This window comes from Bos mutus, chromosome 9 (genome assembly GCF_027580195.1).
Source record: "Bos mutus isolate GX-2022 chromosome 9, NWIPB_WYAK_1.1, whole genome shotgun sequence".
NCBI lineage: Eukaryota > Metazoa > Chordata > Mammalia > Artiodactyla > Bovidae > Bos > Bos mutus.
The window spans coordinates 76907037-76924710 of record NC_091625.1 but is presented as its reverse complement, the minus strand read 5'-3'; the positions used below and the strand labels follow the sequence as shown (position 1 = coordinate 76924710).

Here is a 17674-nt window from a genome sequence, read left to right as displayed (position 1 = left end):
CTTCCAACTTATGAAACATAAGCAAAGTATCCTTCTCTTGATGCTCAGATAAATCCACACAGGGCAGTGTTCCCCCAAAGAGGGAAAGTCTTGCCAACCATGGGACAACATGCAGTGTCTCTGGAGATATTCTGGATATCACAGTTGGGGATGCTACTGGTCTCTAGTGGGTAGGGGTCATCTGCTAAATAGCCTACAATGCACAGGACGACCCCCACAACAAAGAACTATCACCAAATGTCGATGGTGCTAAGGCTGAGAAACCCTGACAAATTGTTTAATCTTCCAAAGGAAAAGTCTAAACCAAAATGGCAATAGCAGTAATAACAACATATAAATTTCAAGAAAGGACAACAGTTCATTTAAAGTCCACACACAAGGACAAGAAGTTTCATCCATATCTAATAACTATGGTGCAAAATGAAGTTAGCATGATAAATATATAATAAAATATCATTGATTTTCCAATTGAACCTCAAGAAAGATACCAATTTCAATTAATATTTATAGAAATATGGATAATATGGACCTAGCTTTTCCTGATGCTAACACTCACTAATAAGTAAAAACATACATAAGTATGAAGATAGAATATCATGAATGAATATCCCCAGCTTAATCTGGCAAAGGTTTATCATGGACATTTCAGTGTAATGGGAGGGAGGGAGGAAAGAATTAAAATAAGATGTGAACTGAAGAAAATGTGACAATCCTGTTCATCTAGCTCAGAAAGAACTAATGCTTTTTCAAGATAAGAAATTAAGATAACAAACTAAGACACATATCAGGGCTTACAGTGTGTGTACCCATTTGTATCTGGCTCTGAGAGGCACCAAGGGACCTGCAGTCCAAAGAACCCATGAGCTTCCAGGCCTTTTCCTCCTCATTAGCCAACAAGATAATTATCACAGCGAGTACCCACCTGGCTTACACACCATTCAGATTCTAAGGGAACTCAGTCCAGTGGAGGAAACAGCTCTGAAAAAAAGGCTCCAGCTTGCTCCTGGTCACACTGTCAGATCCCAGTCCTACTCCTAGTATGCCATCTCTGGAGGCTTAATTTATATCAACAAATATTTATGGGATTCTAGTTGGAATGGGGGAGGCTGAACCCACATTCCCCCATTCCAACTAGAATTCCATAAATATTTGTTGCCAAATTTACCAAACAAAAATAAAGAATGCCCAGTTACCTTTGCATTTCAAGTAAACCAAGAGCAAATGGCAATCCTTTGAATTACTTTTACTAAAAACTTGTTCTCTATTTATTTGAAATTGAAATTCAGCTGGGTGTCCTACATTTTATCTGGCAACCCCTAGCTCAGAACTTTAGCATCATGAGACAGAAAGTCCAGGGGTCCATTGGTTTCATTTTCCATGTTGCCCTCGATACTTTAGCTGTGGCTGCTGTGAGAGGAGGCCCCACCTGTGCTCAGCAGAAACAAGTGTCATGATTCATTCACCATAAGCACGGAGGCTGTGGGGGATGGGCAGAGAGCAAGGCTTGTTACAGACACTTCCCTTGTGTGCTGTTGAGTTGTGCAGTGGCTATTTCGGAAACTTTGGTGACAGATCATCAATCCTTAAATAGTCAAGGAGTACATGCTCCTCTCCCCCTTTCTCATAATCCACACGCTTCACCTTCTGTTTACTAGCTGCTTTTCGCTTTCCTACTTTTTAAAATAGTTGCTAAAGCTTGTTTTGAGAAAAAATTGTGAAAATTTAAATGTAAACCAAGCAGACACACCACTGACCATTTTCCTAAGGCAAGGCATTATTGTGAATTCTGAAACATGCCTTTCTATACTGACTGACTTCATTAGACTCACAAAAGATAAAATTGTTTCTAGACCACTGAAAAGAAGATCAAAGTAAAAGAGATCAAGAATAATAATGATAAAGGAAAAACCTATAAATGTTATGCTTTTAAATCATATCTACAAATATTGCCATGGTAACACGCGTGAAGTTCATTTGACTCCAGAGGGGGCAGTGATGATAGCAACAAATTTTCCAAACAACCAGAGGGTGGTCTTTAGGCATTTCCTCTTCTGCTCCTATCAACTCAACAGAGATTCCTGCCCTTTTTTTTCACATGTGCACCCCCACATCTAGCTGGATGAACATCGCACTGAGCAAAGGAAGTTAAAACTCCTACAAAAGAAACAGGCACAGATCCAAAAAGAAAAGGACCAGCTACAAGGTGAACACAGCAGAGCTATCCTTGCGAGAAGCAAACTGGAGAGTCTGTGCCGGGAGCTGCAGAGACACAACAAGACACTGAAGGTATGTGTCACCGAGGCCCCAAATAACACACTTTCTTGCACACTTTGTAGGCACAGGCTTCTGCCATTCGTGCTGTGAGTTTTAGAATCAGAGAGATTTGGGTTCAAATATTAGCCCTGCCACTTGCTCACTTGTGACCTGCAATAAATTATTTTACCACCCAAGCCTGTTACCTCATCCATAAAATGGGGATTATACCAATGTCACTGTGTGGTCAGGAAAAAATTAAATGAGACCACATATGTAAGGTGCTGATGTAGTACTCAATGAATAGTAGAACTTTGGTAAAATGTGTGTTATTCCTCTTTATGTTGAGTTTGTTCTGTTTTGTTTTTTAAGGTAGGCCTTAGTTCTACTCTTTAACATACAAATTTATAAAAATTCAACATTTTTTGACTAAAAATGAAATCTGCGTGACATGAAACAAATTGACACAAAGCTAACTGACAGAAAAAGGGAAGACTGAGAGCTAAAATGTCAACAGTCATCTGAAAAAAGAAGTTACTCGAAAAAATGCTGAAGCTCTCTAAGCTTAATTATTCAATCTAAAAATAATAGACTGATCACTTCAGTCAGTTTGCATGGGCTTCATTAATCACAGCGTAAGCCTGTAGCAAAGTAATGTCTCTGCTTTTGAATATGCTATCTAGGTTGGTCATAACTTTCCAAGGAGTAAGCGTCTTTTAATTTCATGGCTGCAGTCACCATCTGCAGTCATTTTGGAGCCCAGAAAAATAAAGTCTGACACTGTTTCCACTGTTTCCCCATCTATTTCCCATGAAGTGATGGGACCGGATGCCATGATCTTCGTTTTCTGAATGTTGAGCTTTAAGCCAACTTTTTCACTCTCCACTTTCACTTTCATCACAAGGCTTTTTAGTTCCTCTTCACTTTCTGCCATAAGGGTGGTGTCACCTAGATAGCATATTCAAAAGCAGAGACATACTTTGTCAACAAAGGTTCGTCTAGTCAAGGCTTTGGTTTTTCCTGTGGTCATGTATGGATGTGAGAGTTGGACTGTGAAGAAGGCTGAGCACCGAAGAATTGATGCTTTTGAACTGTGGTGTTGAGAAGACTCTTGAGGGTCCCTTGGACTGCAAGGAGATCCAACCAGTCCATTCTGAAGGAGATCAGCCCTGGGATTTCTTTGGAAGGAATGATGCTAAAGCTGAAACTCCAGTACTTTGGCCACCTCATGCAAAGAGTTGACTCATCGGAAAAGACTCTGATGCTGGGAGGGATTGAGGGCAGGAGGAGAAGGGGACGACAGAGGATGAGATGGCTGGATGGCATCACTGACTCAATGGACATGAGTCTCAGTGAACTCCAGGAGTTGGTGATGGACAGGGAGGCCTGGCGTGCTGCGATTCATGGGATTGCAAAGAGTTGGACATGACTGAGCGACTGATCTGATCTGATCTGAAGCCTGTAGCAGTGTGGTTAATTTGATTACACGCAGACACTAGCTCCATTCAATGAAGCAAGATGCAGAGTTCTCCAAGATAGTACTGCATGCAGCCACAATCCCCTTTCCAGCTGAAGATGCTAAAGCTTTTGACAAACAAGAATTAGACAGCAATATTCCTGTGATATAGTTATTATTACCTGTGTTTAAAAGGAGATACTTTAAGAAACAGAGAGATTAATATCATTGCTGAGTTTGTACAATGGAATTAGGAAGAAAAATAGAATTGGATAATGGCTCCTCACATTCCAAAATTGGGGGCTTTTTGAAGTAGAAAAAGAAAATTATTCATTTTGATATCAGTTTTCAGAGGTGTGGTCTCCCTGACTCTAGTCTTGCTTTCTCCAATCCATCTGCCACAATGATCTTTCTAAAATGCCAATCTAGCCATCTTCCTGTGTAAACATTTCAGTGGCTCTTCATTATCCTTATTAGTGTGGTGTATGAGGTCCTACATGGCCCTTGATTACCTCTCTGACTTTAGCTCTTACCATCTCCACTGCTTTCTCTGCTTTGGTCACTAAAAGCTTAGGTCACTAAAATTTCAAACAATTCTTGACATAGTCTGTTAATCTCTCACATGTTTTTAATTGGAGGATAATTGCTTTACAATGTTGTGTTGGTTTCTGCCATACAACATCATGAATCACTCATAACTCATCACAGCCTCATCATGATAAAGGGGCTTGCTTAACTCAATGAAGCTATGAGCCATGACATGCAGGGCCACCCAAGATGGACAGGTCACAGTGGAGAGTTCTGACAAAACCAACTCAGTGGACATGAATTTGAGCAAACTCTAGGAGATAGTGAAGGACAGGGAAGCCTGATGTGCTACAGTCCGTGGGGTTGCAAAGAGTTGGACATGACTTAGGAACTGAACACATACACACACACACACACACACACACACACACACACATACACATATCCCCTCCTTCTTGAGCCTCTTCCCACCCCCACAGTCAGTTTTTGATATTTGGGAAATGAAATGCTAGGGTGATGAACTTTAACTCTCAAATTATGAGTTGTAAAAGATGGACTTCTGGCATCTCTTTAATCATTGCTCTGGGACCATCAAAACCCAGGTTAGATGGGAATGGGGGCATTATCCTCAACTTCAGATATGTAATCAAGTAATAGCACTCTGTACCTACATAAACCTCCCAGCTTTCAGGAGTGTTGTAGCATAAGGAGATAAAAGTTAAATCTCCTTTGATGATGTGGATGGAATGATGTGGTGTAGTTTCTTTGGATAGCATTCAAAGACAGAACGACGGAAGTGGCAGGAGACCCTGTACATATGTCTGCACACCCTCAGTAATGACTTCCAGTTGTGGACAATGGAATTAAGTAGCATCACTATGCCAGGGCTTGTGCTGAGTGCTTTACATATGTTATTTTATCCAATCTTCACAAAAACCATGAGTTAGTATCTCCATTTTATTGAAGGAACTGAGACTGAGCAATCAAAATCAGTTGTCTAAGGTCATGAATATTTTGTCAAAATCAGAACTCAAATTCAAAACATTTTCTGATTTCCCTCCTGATTGTTTCTTTGATCCATGGGTTATTTAGAAGCATTGTTTAATTTTTATGGCCCCTTTATATGGTCTATCTTGATGAACATACTAAATGCAGTTGGAAACAATGTCTGTTTTTCAGAAGTTACGTGTAATGCTATATAAGTAATAATTAACTCTAGAGTATTTATGTCTTTACTGAATTTTTGACTTGTTCCTCTATCAATTGCTGAGGGATGGGTATAAAAAGTCTCCAACTATAATTGTGAAATTGCCTACTTCTTTCAATTATGTCAATTTTTGATTCATGTATTAATATTTTGAAGCATTAGTACAACATGTGTATACTATTGTTATTTCTAAGTCTCCTTGATAAAGTGACTTTTACCAATATGAATGTCTACATTATCTGATATCAATCTAACCACTGTAGCTTTCTTACTCATTGCTTGCAATGAGTAATCTTTTTCCATCCACTTATTTTCAACCTGGGTTTTTCTATGTTTTTCTATTTAAAATGCATCTCTTATAGTTGGGCCTTCTTTCTTTTCATTCTTACAATATCTGCCACTTAACTGGAGTAATTTCTGTTGTTGTTGTTTAGTTGCTAAATCATATCTGACTCTTTTGTAACCTTACGGACTGTAGTCCACCAGGGTCCTCTGTCCATAGGATTTCCCAGGCAAGAATACTGGAGTGGGTTGCCAGTCCCTACTCCAGGGGATCTTCCTGACCCAGGGATGGAATCTGGGACTCCTGCATTGGCAGGTGGATTCTTTATCACTGAGCCACCAGGGAAGCCCCTTAACTGGAGTAGTAGTCCATTCAGTTCAATTCAGTTCAGTCGCTCAGTCATGTCCGACTCTTTGCGACCTCATGAATCGCAGCACGCCAGGCCTCCCTGTCCATCACCAACTCCCGGAGTTCACTCAGACTCACGTCCATCGAGTCAGTGATGCCATCCAGCCATCTCATCCTCTGTCGTCCCCTTCTCCTCCTGCCCTCAATCCCTCCCAGCATCAGAGTCTTTTCCAATGAGTCAACTCTTTGCATGAGGTGGCCAAAGTACTGGAGTTTCAGCTTTAGCATCATTCCTTCCAAAGAAATCCCAGGGCTGATCTCCTTCAGAATGGACTGGTTGGATCTCCTTGCAGTCCAAGGGACCCTCAAGAGTCTTCTCCAACACCACAGTTCAAAAGCATCAATTCTTCGGCGCTCAGCCTTCTTCACAATCCAACTCTCACATCCATACATGACCACAGGGAAAACCATAGCCTTGACTAGACGGACCTTTGTTGGCAAAGTAATGTCTCTGCTTTTCAATATACTATCTAGGTTGGTCATAACTTTCCTTCCAAGGAGTAAGCGTCTTTTAATTTCATGGCTGCAGTCACCATCTGCAGTGATTTTGGAGCCCAAAATGTTTACCCATCTATTTCCCATGAAGTGATGGGACCGGATGCCATGATCTTCGTTTTCTGAATGTTGAGCTTTAGGCCAACTTTTTCACTCCTCCTCTTTCACTTTCATCAAGAGGCTTTTTAGTTACTCTTCACTTTCTGCCATAAGGGTGGTGTCATCTGCATATCTGAGGTTATTGATATTTCTCCCAGCAATCTTGATTTCAGCTTGTGCTTCTTCCAGTCCAGCGTTTCTCATGATGTACTCTGCATATAAGTTAAATAAGCAGGGTGATAATATACAGCCTTGATGTACTCCTTTTCCTATTTGGAACCATTAACATAATGTAATTATTGGAGTGGTTGGATATGTCTTCCATTTTATTATTTATTTACTATTTGTCACATCTGTTTTTTCTTCCTCTGCTTTTATCCTGCCTTATCTGAATTACTGGAAACTTTTAAAATTTTTTATCTCATCTCTTGGATTTTTAATTATATCTCTTTCCATTTTTAGTGGTTGTTCTATGATTGCTATAGATATTCTTAACTTGTCACAGTCTACCTGGAGTTAAAACTGTATCACTTCATATAATATGTAGAAACATTACAAATAGAAGGTCCCTTTATTGCTCCCTATCTTTATATAATTTATAAAACTCCTGAGGCAATGCTATAATTTTTACTTTAAACAATTTCATATAGTCCTTTAAAAATTCAAGCAAAACTGTCTTTTCTCAAACCCAGATTTTACCATTTCTGATGCTTTTTATTTCTTCTGAAGCTTTACATTTCTGTTTGGTGTCACTCCCTTCAGCCTGAAGAACTTCTTTAGTATTTCTTATAGTATAGGTCAATTCTCTTATTTGCTTTTTATCTTTAAAATGTCTTTATTTTGCTTTATGATCTAAGGTTATACTCACTGGATAAATAATTCTGGCTTGACAAGAATTTTTTTCCTTTTCTTTCTCTTACTCAGTCTTTTATAGATTCTGTATTCTGGCCTCCACAATTTCTGATGAAAATCAACAATAATTTGAATTATTGTTCTCCTGGTGTGATATGTCATTTATCTCTGACTACTTTTAAGAATTTTCTATGGATTTTTGGCTTTTGGAATTTTGTTTTATGCCCAAGTGTGGCTTTCTTCATATTTATCCTACTTAGGATTTGTTGAGCTTCTTATACCTGTATCCCTGATAGCTCAGTTGGTAAAGAATCTGCCTGCAATGCAAGAGACCCCAGTTCAATTCCTGGGTTGGGAAGATCCACTGGAGAAGGGATAGGCTACCCACTCCAGTATTCTGGCCTCGAGAATTCCATAGACTGTATAGTTCATGGGGTCACAAAGAGTCAGACGTGACTGAGCAACTTTCACTTCATATCTGTAATTTATGTCTTTTACCAAATTTCAGGAAGTTTCAGTCATTATTTCTTTAAATATTTTTTTTGCTGCCCCATTCTCTCTCTCTCCCCCATTCCCCTTCTAAGATTTTAACTCCACGTGGGTTAGATCTTTTGATATTGTCCCACGGGTCCTTGAGTCTCACTTCATGTACTTCATCAATCTTTTTTCTCCTTGATCTTTAGATATTTCACACTGACCTATCTTCATATTTACTGACTCTGTCCTCTGTTATCTCTATTCTGCTGTGTAAGCCCACCCAGTGGTTTTTACATTTCATATTTTGTAAGTTTTAACTCTAAAATTTCCACTTTGTTCTTTCTTATAGATTATTTTTCTCCTGACAGCTCCTGTCTTTTTATTGAGATATTTTCCTTTTTATCAATGAACATAGTATTTTGAGCCTCAAATTATACCAAAAGACCCACCTTGTAAGAAATTAGTGTCTCAGGCAATATAATTTTAGTAAAGAAATAAGCAGGGTTTGTTATCAGAATATCACTGAATTTTAATGTGGAAAAGACTATAGGATCCAAGCTATTCATATGTCTGCATGTAAATTAATGAAATCTGTTGACTCATTATAAACATTTACAGAATACCTATGGATTGTGTGCCAGGCACAGCACTGGTTTTAACAGGCACAGTGATTTCTGAAAAGTTGTTTTCTTAGTTATTTCAGATTTTGTCCCTCAATCTTCTTTTTGCATTATTAATTTTCACTCTGAATTTTGTGTATGATAAAGAAAATTCTACCGCAGACACTGCCCAAATGATTGTGTTTTATTTATTAGTAGAATCAAATTTTATGATTTCAGTAGACTTATTTTTCTCTCATTGAAAAACAGTGTAATGTACAATGCAAGATGCCATTCTATGGGCCAGGATTGGGTGCTATTATGGTTTGACATGTGTTAAATGCCATGTTAACAGCTATACCCTCTTTTTCTAGCCAGTGGCCAGTGAAAAACTCAGACTTGCTGGGTAGCATGGGATGGTCCCTTCATTTACTCATTCATTCATGGATGGAATAGTTATAAATGCAAATAATATCCAAATCATGGACTATAATTCTAACTAGGAGATTGTTGACTTCTAAGTTAATCAGGAACAATAAGGACAGAATCACTATCATATGTATATTCAACAACTCTTTAACAGATGGCTGTAATCATTTTTAGTGAAATATATATAGTAAGTGTTAGCATTCAAAGTTCAAGGAAATAACATCTCTGATATTTAATTTCTCCAGATTAGGAAGTGTAGATTTCTTCTAAATTTCTTTCTAAGAAATTTCCTAAGACATATACCTCAGAAAGAGAAGAAGCACTAAAGAGCCTCTTGATGAAAGTGAAAGAGGAGAGTGAAAAAGTTGGCTTAAAACCCAACATTCAAAAAACTAAGATCATGGTGTCCGGTCCCATGACTTATAGCAAATAGATGGGAAAACAATGGAAATAGTGACAGATTTTATTTTCTTGGGCTCCAAAATCACCACAGATGGTGACTGCAGCCATGAAATCAAAAGACATTTGCTTCTTGGAAGAAAAGCTATGACAAACCTAGGCAGCATATTAAAAAGCAGAGACATTACTTTGTCAACAAAGGTCTGTCTAGTCAAAGCTATGGTTTTTCCAGTAATCATGAATGGATGTGAGAGTGGACCATAAAGAAAGCTGAGCACCGAAGAATTGATGCTTTTGAACTGTGGTGTTGGAGAAGACTCTTGAGAGTCCCCTGGACTTCAAGGAGATCAAACCAGTCAATCCTAAAGGAAATCAGTCCTGAATATTCATTGGAGGGACTGATGCTGAAGCTGAAGCCCAATACTTTGGCCACCTGATATGAAGAGCTGACTCATTTGAAAAGACCCGGATGCTGGGAAAGATTGAGGGCAAGAGGAGAAGGGGACAACAAAGATGAGATGGTTGGATGGCATCACTGACTCGACGGATGTGAGTTTGAGCAAGCTCCAAGAGTTGGAGATGGACAGGGAAGCCTGGCATGCTGCAGTCCATGCGATCTTAAAGAGTTGGACACGACTGTGCAACTGAACTGAACTGAAGAAATTTCCATTCAATAAATGTTTATACCATGAACAAATTGTGATTCCGATACCAGGAGTCAGAGTTAGAAAATATATCAATATTGTAGAAGAAAGGGGATATCTAATGCTAAATTAAAATATTTCCAGAGCATGTATTTCCAGCATCAGCTTTTATTTTGATCACATTATTCTACTATCATAATAAAGACTTGCACAATTACTTGTTTCAATCAGTATTTCTTTTTAAAAATCCTGTTACATAATTTGATCATGATAGGCAACTAAATGCAGTATAATTTTACTTGCCAACAATGAAGAAAGCTTTCATAATAAAATTAATCAGAACTAAAGGGATCCTAAAATGTCTGTATCACTTGTCAGCAGAGTCTCTATCTTTGGTGTATGTAGAAGATTAAACCCTTTTATTCTAAAAGAATGACAGGAATAAGCACAAAGCAAATAATTCTCAATATAGATACGGGGGAAATTTGGGTACATTGTAAGTAGTTAGCAATGAAAGGGGAATTTTGATTTAGGAGAAAAGAGAACAGAAATGATATAAAAGTTAATTTTCAATTCTTCAATGTTAACAAAGTGGAAGAGGGGGAAATTAAATGTTTCATTTTAGAGTTAAGGAAGATTTGAAACGTCATATTGCTCTCAGATTTAAAATTTACACTGAATATTTCAATTACTCTGTGTGACTCATGGGATGATTGTTCCTTCAAAAAATACCCAGCATATTTTCTAAAATTTTTTGATACTTTTGAATTGCTGTAATTAATATATGGCTATCTTAGTTTTCTTTCCAAAAGCTTTTGGATGACATTTATTTTTAATAAGAAAAAATATATATTGTAATCACTTATAGTTACAAAACTTGGGGAATACAATGCCATCATTTTTACAGAGGAACATAAGATCTGCTGTTCCTCTTTCTGTACCAAACTAAGGGAACACGTGATCTATCCCATCAATCAGTAAGACTGAGTATCCTTTTTCCTAGGCTACAACCAAGAGATAGAACCTTCAGGCTGCATGTCTGTTAGGAAACACTGCAGTTTATTTACTCAGCAGAGGACCTGTTGACTTTAAAACAAGTTTATTTATCGCCAGCTATCAAATTCAAGGCCCTTGCTGCACCTGCTCTGAGTGACCGTGTACTCACAGTTGAAACCTTTGCTCAAACATTTATGTTGGGGCTGAGCAATGTTACCTCTAGGGAACTGAGGAAATACATCCTACTTAGCCTGCACACTATTCTCCCTTTATCGACCAAACTCTGAGTTCTGTAAACCTAGGGACTTATAAACCAGCATAACGAGAGCGTGCATTCTCTCTACAGGAGGAAACCCTTCAGCGGGCACGTGAGGAAGAAGAGAAAAGGAAGGAGATCACAAGTCATTTCCAGAACACCCTGACGGATATCCAGGCCCAGATTGAGCAGCAGAGTGAGCGAAACATGAAGCTCTGTCAGGAGAACACAGAGCTCGCAGAGAAACTAAAAAGCATCATTGATCAGTATGAGCTCAGAGAGGAGGTGAGAACCACATCAGACAATTTACAAATACTGCATATAGATCTGGGTCTGGTTTGTGAAGGTTGGGAGGTCGGTTAATAACAAAGTTATGATCAGCCTTCTCAACTGATTAATATTTAGGTTTGGACTTCTTTTACTAGCCAAAATAAAAACAAATGATATTACAAAATACCTGGCTGAAAGTCACAGAGGATTTCTTCAAAACTAGAATCACTGCAAAGCAGAGGCAATAAACAAGGGGTACAACATGAATGGATTTATCCTTGAAAATAAAAAATAATATTTCTCAGCCTTTTTTAAACTCTCTCTACAGAACCAAGAAATACTTCATGCATGCCCTCTTAAGAATTAGCATGTCATCGAAATTAAAAGTCTGCATTGTATATACTGCACAAATAATAATATATGTACTATTATATAGTATATATATAATATACTATATATTACTATACATATACTATATTACTAATATATATACTATTATATAGTATATATATAATAATTATAGTAATAATGGTATTGTTATTTATACTTAGTTTGTGCCAAGCAATGTGCTAAGTATTATACTTTACATACAGTATGTCATTTAACTGTCTCAACAATCTTATGTACTAGATAATAACATATTATCCACATTTTATAGATGTGAAGCAGAAGCTACAAGATTAAATCATGTATCCACAATCACAAAAGCCAAAAGAGTTTGTTATCAATAGTTTACATTGGGGGACTATAAAGATCTTTCATTATCCCAAGATTATACTTTAATATTTAATATGTTTTGAAGATTCCAGATGCCCCGCTCTGGATTTTGATATGTCATATCCCTTTTCCCATCTCACTTAAAATTTTAAATCTCTGCCTTAAAATGTAATATAACACAGTCAAAGGAGCTCTGCTGGCAACATGCTAAGCTTTAATCAAGAAAAAAAAAAAACTGATATAGCAGTTCGGTAAATCAAGAAACTTCTCGCAGTAGGCCATAATTCCATGCTACCATTTTATCTTGTCACAAAGATCAATCCTGCTCCAAAGTGGAGGTTCAAGAAAAAAAGGGGAAAGAGCTAAAAAAAGAAAAAAAAAGGTGCCCATACTCTGCAGAGAGATCACGTATGGGAATGACCTGGTAGACCAGCTGTATATTCCTAGGACTGGTTCTGGGTAAGGCCCAAAAATATAATTCTACATGTACTCTTGCCAGTGGGACCCCCTAATGACCAAGAAATTCTCCACCCTGAGGTGGAGTTGGAAGCTTCATTTTACCAAGGTAGTCAACAGGTCAAAAGGTGTGGAGGAGGCAGTAGCACATTTGCATATCAATTCATCTGCAAACCTGAGCCTTGCTTGCCCACCACAGCAACAGAGTTCATGTCAGGGGGCTCCTGCCTCAGTCCCAGACAAAGGGCCACAGGCTGTTACCTCAAGGCTTCCCCACACCCTTGAGGCAAGCATGCAGAGAATTCACCATGATAAACTGATTTCATATTGTGATTTAAATGTGATTTTATATTCACAGAAAGAGCCAGAATACCAAGTGATATTGCTACAGCCCTTGTGATATACATCACTGTCTCTGGAGCCTAGAGTAATAAGTAGTGCCACATCTAATAGTTGGCACATTTAGAAAACTACTGTTGGGACCTTTTGGCGTTGCATTGCTGGACTCTGGCACCTCCACCTTTCATAGCCACTTTCATGTAGTGCAAAATGCAGGAGACTCCACCAATTTATGACTTTTGTATAAAAGCATAAGTGATGCCAATGCCTTTATTCCCCCTCTTTTTAACTCTTAAAACCTAGAGAACGCATGTTTATATCAATATTACTTTTTTATACACGTTTGTCAGCACAGTAACTCAACTTGATATGTGCACTTTATTTTTCCTCAGCACCTCGACAAAATATTTAAACACAGAGAACTGCAGCAGAAGCTAGTGGATGCTAAACTTGAGCAGGCACAAGAAATGATGAAGGAAGCAGAGGAGCGACACAAACGCGAAAAGGAATATGTATTTATCTTATGCATCTATGTGCTTGTCTGGTCTGCCTTGGGGTCAGAGAACCCCTGAGAATGTTTTTGGTAATGGTCATAGAGCACTAGACTGATGGAGGAAGAGCCTAAGCTTCCCTGGAGAATGACACTGGCCGGCCCAGGAGGAAACACTGTACCTATCACTGTAACACTGTATCATGCATCCATTCACCAAACCTTTGGCAGGCACCGTTCATGAGCTATGCTCCATTCTAGGTGCTGGCGTGTAGTGGTGAACAAGATGGAGAAGTCCACATCCCAGCATGGAGACTAGAGTCTAACTTGGAAGAAAAAGGCAATAAATAAGCAAGCAAACAAAGAAGGATAATTTCAGATAATAAGTGCTACTAGGGAAATAATGAAGAATCTCAAAGGGGCAGAAAGAGGAGGCCTCCTTTAGACTGGGTGACTTGGTGGGTCTCCTGGAGCGGAGGATGCTTGAGTTGCTCCCTTCCTGATGATCAGGGAGTCAGAGACGAGGGCCCCAGCAGCAGTGTCTGTAGCAGAGACAAAGGTCCTAATGCTGGAACCAGCTTGACATCCTCCAGAAATAGGAGGTCAGGGTAGCAAGAGTAGGTGCCCCAATGGGAGAAAATTTCAAAATGAAACTGTAGAGGTAAGCAAGGGGCAAACTGTATTGCTTGACATATAGTTTGAATTTTATTCTAAATATAATGGGAAAGTACTGGGTAGTTTTAGCAAAGGAAGTGACAGGATCTGCTTTGCATCTGTAAAAAGTGACTTTGGCTGATAGGTAGAAAGTGAACTAGAGAAGGGCAAGACAGCTAGGCAGCAATCTGGGCAAGATCTGATGATGGCTTTGACTGGGGAAGTGGCAGTGGAGAAGAAGAGCTGGACATGGATAAAAGTTAAGTTTTTAACATAATACCAACAAGCCATGCTTTGAACTGGAAGATGGTGACAGTGAAGAAACAGAAGAATCAAGGATGACTCCTGAGTTTTGGTTTAAGAAACCAAGTGGTATCTTTTACTGATATCTTATTAACCCTAAACACTCCAAAACAGATGAGAGAATTGAGGCCCATAAAAGGATATGTGACTTGCTTAAGGTCACACACTGCTAAGTGACCGGGGTATGCTGGCCACATCTCCAGTACATCTGTCCCCAGATCCCAAGCTCTGTGATAGTACATCACACTCAGAGGTGTGTTTCAGAGGCATGAGTTAAAGCATGTATCTGCTGCTGGGGAGAGACAACCAACCAGTCATTCAGATTTGGCCATTTAACAACTGATCACAAGCTTTGCGTTTACCTAAAATCAGACTGGAATCACTTCAGTTTGTCAGAATAGTAATTTTTTTTAAACTTTGGTTTTCAAACATGACAACAAAAGAATGGATTTTGGAAAATATAACCTGGTGGGCACTGCATAATTACAATCAAATCTCCATGTGCTCTTAAAGATTAATTTATTAAATCCATTTACAATCTAGCTCTCAAAGTAAGAAATAAAGCATTTATTTATTATTTAGATGTAATTATCCTCAGGTAAACGATGCTTCCTATAGAACATCAGTACCTTTGGATTTAATATATGAGGCACAACAGAGGAACAATCAGGCAAAGATTCTTGTGAGAGAGACTACGGGACAGACATGGAGTAACTTGATCTTACCAAGAAACTAAAATGATGCCCTCTTTTCCTGCAGCAATTTAGCAGAACAGCAGATATAAGTCACAGAAAGGTTCAGTTCAGTTCAGTCGTGTCTCTTTGCGACCCCATGAACTGCAGCGTGCCAGGCCTCCCATCACTAACTCCTGGAGTTTACCCAAACTCATGTCCATTGAGTCAGTGATGCTTATCCACCCATCTCATCCTCTGTCGTCCCCTTCTCCTCCTGCCCTCAATCTTTCCCAGCATTAGGGTCTTTTCAAATGAGTCAGTTCTTCGCATCTGGTGGCCAAAGTATTGGAATTTCAGCTTCAACATCAGTCCTTCCAATGAACACCCAGGACTGATCTCCCTTAGGATGGACTGGTTGGATCTCCCTATAGTCCAAGGGACTCTCAAGAGTCTTCTCCAACACCACAGTTCAAAAACATCAATTCTTCGGCACTCAGCTTTCTTTATAGTCCAACTCACATCCATACATGACTACCGGAAAAACCATAGCCTTGACTAGACGAACCTTTGTTGACAAAGTAATATCTCTGTTTTTTAATATGCTATCTAGTTTAGTCATAACTTTCCTGCCAAGGAGTAAGCATCTTTTAATTTCATGGCTGCAATCACCATCTGCAGTGATTTTGGAGCCCCAAAAAATAAAGTCTGACACTGTTTCCACTGTTTCCCCATCTATTTCCCATGAAGTGATGGGACTGGATGCCATGATCTTCATTTTCTGAATGTTGAGCTTAAAGCCAACATTTTCACTCTCCTCTTTCACTTTCAAGAAGCTCATTAGTTCTTCTTCACTTTCTGCCATAAGGATGGTGTCATCTGCATATCTGAGGTTATTGGTATTTCTCCCGGCAATCTTCATTCCAGCTTGTACTTCTTCCTGCCCAGCGTTTCTCATGATGTACTCCGCATATAAGCAGGGTGACAATATACAGCCTTGACGAACTCCTTTTCCTATTTGGAACCAGTCTGTTGTTCCATGTCCAGTTCTAACTGTTGCTTCCTGACATGCATACAAATTTCACAAGAGGCAGATCAGGTGGTCTGGTATTCCCATCTCTTTCAGAATTTTCCACAGTTTATTGTCATCCACACAGTCAAAGGCTTTGGCATAGTCAATAAAGCAGAAATAGATGCTTTTCTGGAACTGTCTTGCTTTTTCCATGATCCAGTGGATGTTGGCAATTTGATCTCTGGTTCCTTTGCCTTTTCTAAAACCAGCTTGAACATCTGGAAGGTCACGGTTCACATATTGCTGAAGCCTGGCTTGGCGAATTTTGAGCATTACTTTACTAGCGTGTGAGATGAGTACAATTGTGCAGTAGTTTGAGCTTTCTTTGGCATTGCCTTTCTTTGGGACTGGAATGAAAACTGACCTTTTCCAGTCCTGTGGCCACTGCTGAGTTTTCCAAATTTGCTGGCATATTGAGTGCAGCACTTTCACAGCATCATCTTTCAGGATTTGAAATAGCTCAACTGGAATTCCATCACCTCCACTAGCTTTGTTCATAGTGATGCTTTCTAAGGCCCACTTGACTTCACATTCCAGGATGCCTGGCTCTAAGTCAGTGATCACACCATCATGATTATCTGGGTCATGAAGATCTTTTTTGTACAGTTCTTCTGTGTATTCTTGCCATCTCTTCTTAGTATCTTCTGCTTCTGTTAGGTCCATACCATAACCCCCTTTTATAAATGGAGAGGTCAAGACTAACTCGGATAAGGGAAAAGATGCCTCCAAGTTTTTAAAAATAATGATTTTATTATTTTTGGTTCCAATAACAAAAATGGACATTTTTTAAAATATATGGATTAACAAAAAGGAAAAAACTTCTATCAGCCTATCTTGAAATAAAATAGAAACTTCTTAACTGACAGCCACCTGACTGACTGACTGGGTTATCCATGACGTTCACCATTCTCTGTAAGCATACTGACAGAGGCCCACAGCATGTTGGATCCTGGGGTGAGTTAGCTACTCTGCAGTATCTGAAGATGGTTGCCTAAGCTAAGACCAAGAGTCAGATCTTTGCTCCCAACTCTTTTCCCAGTTATCCTTGGTTTTGCATTATGTGAATCAACAGAATAATATATAAACTCATGAAATAAGTGTCAAAAAGTTGTTTCTATAAAAACTATGCTTTAATGCTTTGAAAGCCTAGATGTAGGCAAATAGGAAAAAAAATTGTCAAGTTGGATGCAAGCAGATATAAAAGACTGGAAGAAAGTTGTAAAACTCAAGAGGATTATCCAATCAAGCTGCTTTACAAATTAAATATCTTAGGTCTTCCAGTTCTAGCACTACTGTTTTTTTTAAAAAAACAATAACTAAC

At 38.8% G+C, this 17674-nt stretch overlaps 1 protein-coding gene across 1 annotated transcript in view; it reads left to right on the top strand.

Annotated features, from left to right (window-relative positions):
• TXLNB (taxilin beta) overlaps nucleotides 1-17674 on the top strand; it is a 56481-nt gene that overhangs the window by 17464 nt on the left and 21343 nt on the right. The window contains exons 4-6 of the mRNA XM_005891958.2: nucleotides 2116-2286; nucleotides 11472-11666; nucleotides 13556-13675. Of these exons, the coding sequence (XP_005892020.2) occupies nucleotides 2116-2286; nucleotides 11472-11666; nucleotides 13556-13675 (486 nt within the window). The remainder of the gene's footprint in view (nucleotides 1-2115; nucleotides 2287-11471; nucleotides 11667-13555; nucleotides 13676-17674) is intronic.